Source organism: Pygoscelis adeliae, unplaced genomic scaffold (genome assembly GCF_000699105.1).
Source record: "Pygoscelis adeliae isolate BGI_AS28 unplaced genomic scaffold, ASM69910v1 Scaffold112, whole genome shotgun sequence".
Classification (NCBI taxonomy): domain Eukaryota; kingdom Metazoa; phylum Chordata; class Aves; order Sphenisciformes; family Spheniscidae; genus Pygoscelis; species Pygoscelis adeliae.
In genome coordinates, this window is record NW_008824232.1 from 1 (window position 1) to 539 (window position 539).

Genomic DNA, 539 nt, shown 5'->3' on the forward strand with positions numbered 1-539 from the left:
CAGGCATGAAGCCAAGCGCTCTACCAAGGTGCTGCACGCGCTGCTCCACGGCCTGGCACTGGTCATCGCCCTCGTCGGTGAGCGCCAGGGCCAGGATGGGCGGATGGGGCTGGATCTGGCCCTGAAGGTAACGGGCTCCTCTCCACAGGCATCATCGCTGTCTTCGAGTCCCACCGGACCAAGGGCATCCCCGACATGTACAGCCTGCACAGCTGGTGTGGGATGGCCGCCTTCGTGCTCTACCTCCTGCAGGTGAGGGCTGGGGAGCCCCTGGGCCCCTGGGTGGGTGGGGGTGGGAAGGGACCCCACAGCACCCCGTAACATCCCCGTGCCCCCACAGTGGCTCCTGGGCTGCGGTTTCTTCCTGCTCCCTGGTGCCTCCTTCTCGCTGCGCGGCTGGTACAAACCCCAGCACGTCTTCTTTGGCATTGCCCTCTTTGTCCTCTCCATCGCCGCCTGCTTGCTGGGCATCACCGAGATGCTCCTCTTCAACATCAGGTGGGTGACTGAGCTGGGGGGGGGGTGGTAGCCTCCCACAT

At 65.3% G+C, this 539-nt stretch overlaps 1 protein-coding gene across 1 annotated transcript in view; it reads left to right on the forward strand.

The window, feature by feature from the left end:
• Positions 1–4: 4 nt before the first annotated feature.
• LOC103926086 (cytochrome b561) overlaps positions 5–539 on the forward strand; it is a gene marked incomplete at its 5' end in the record, with an annotated part of 1,393 nt that continues 858 nt past the window's right edge. The window contains 3 exons of the mRNA XM_009334895.1: positions 5–77; positions 149–252; positions 341–498. Coding sequence (XP_009333170.1) covers positions 5–77; positions 149–252; positions 341–498 — 335 coding nt within the window. The remainder of the gene's footprint in view (positions 78–148; positions 253–340; positions 499–539) is intronic.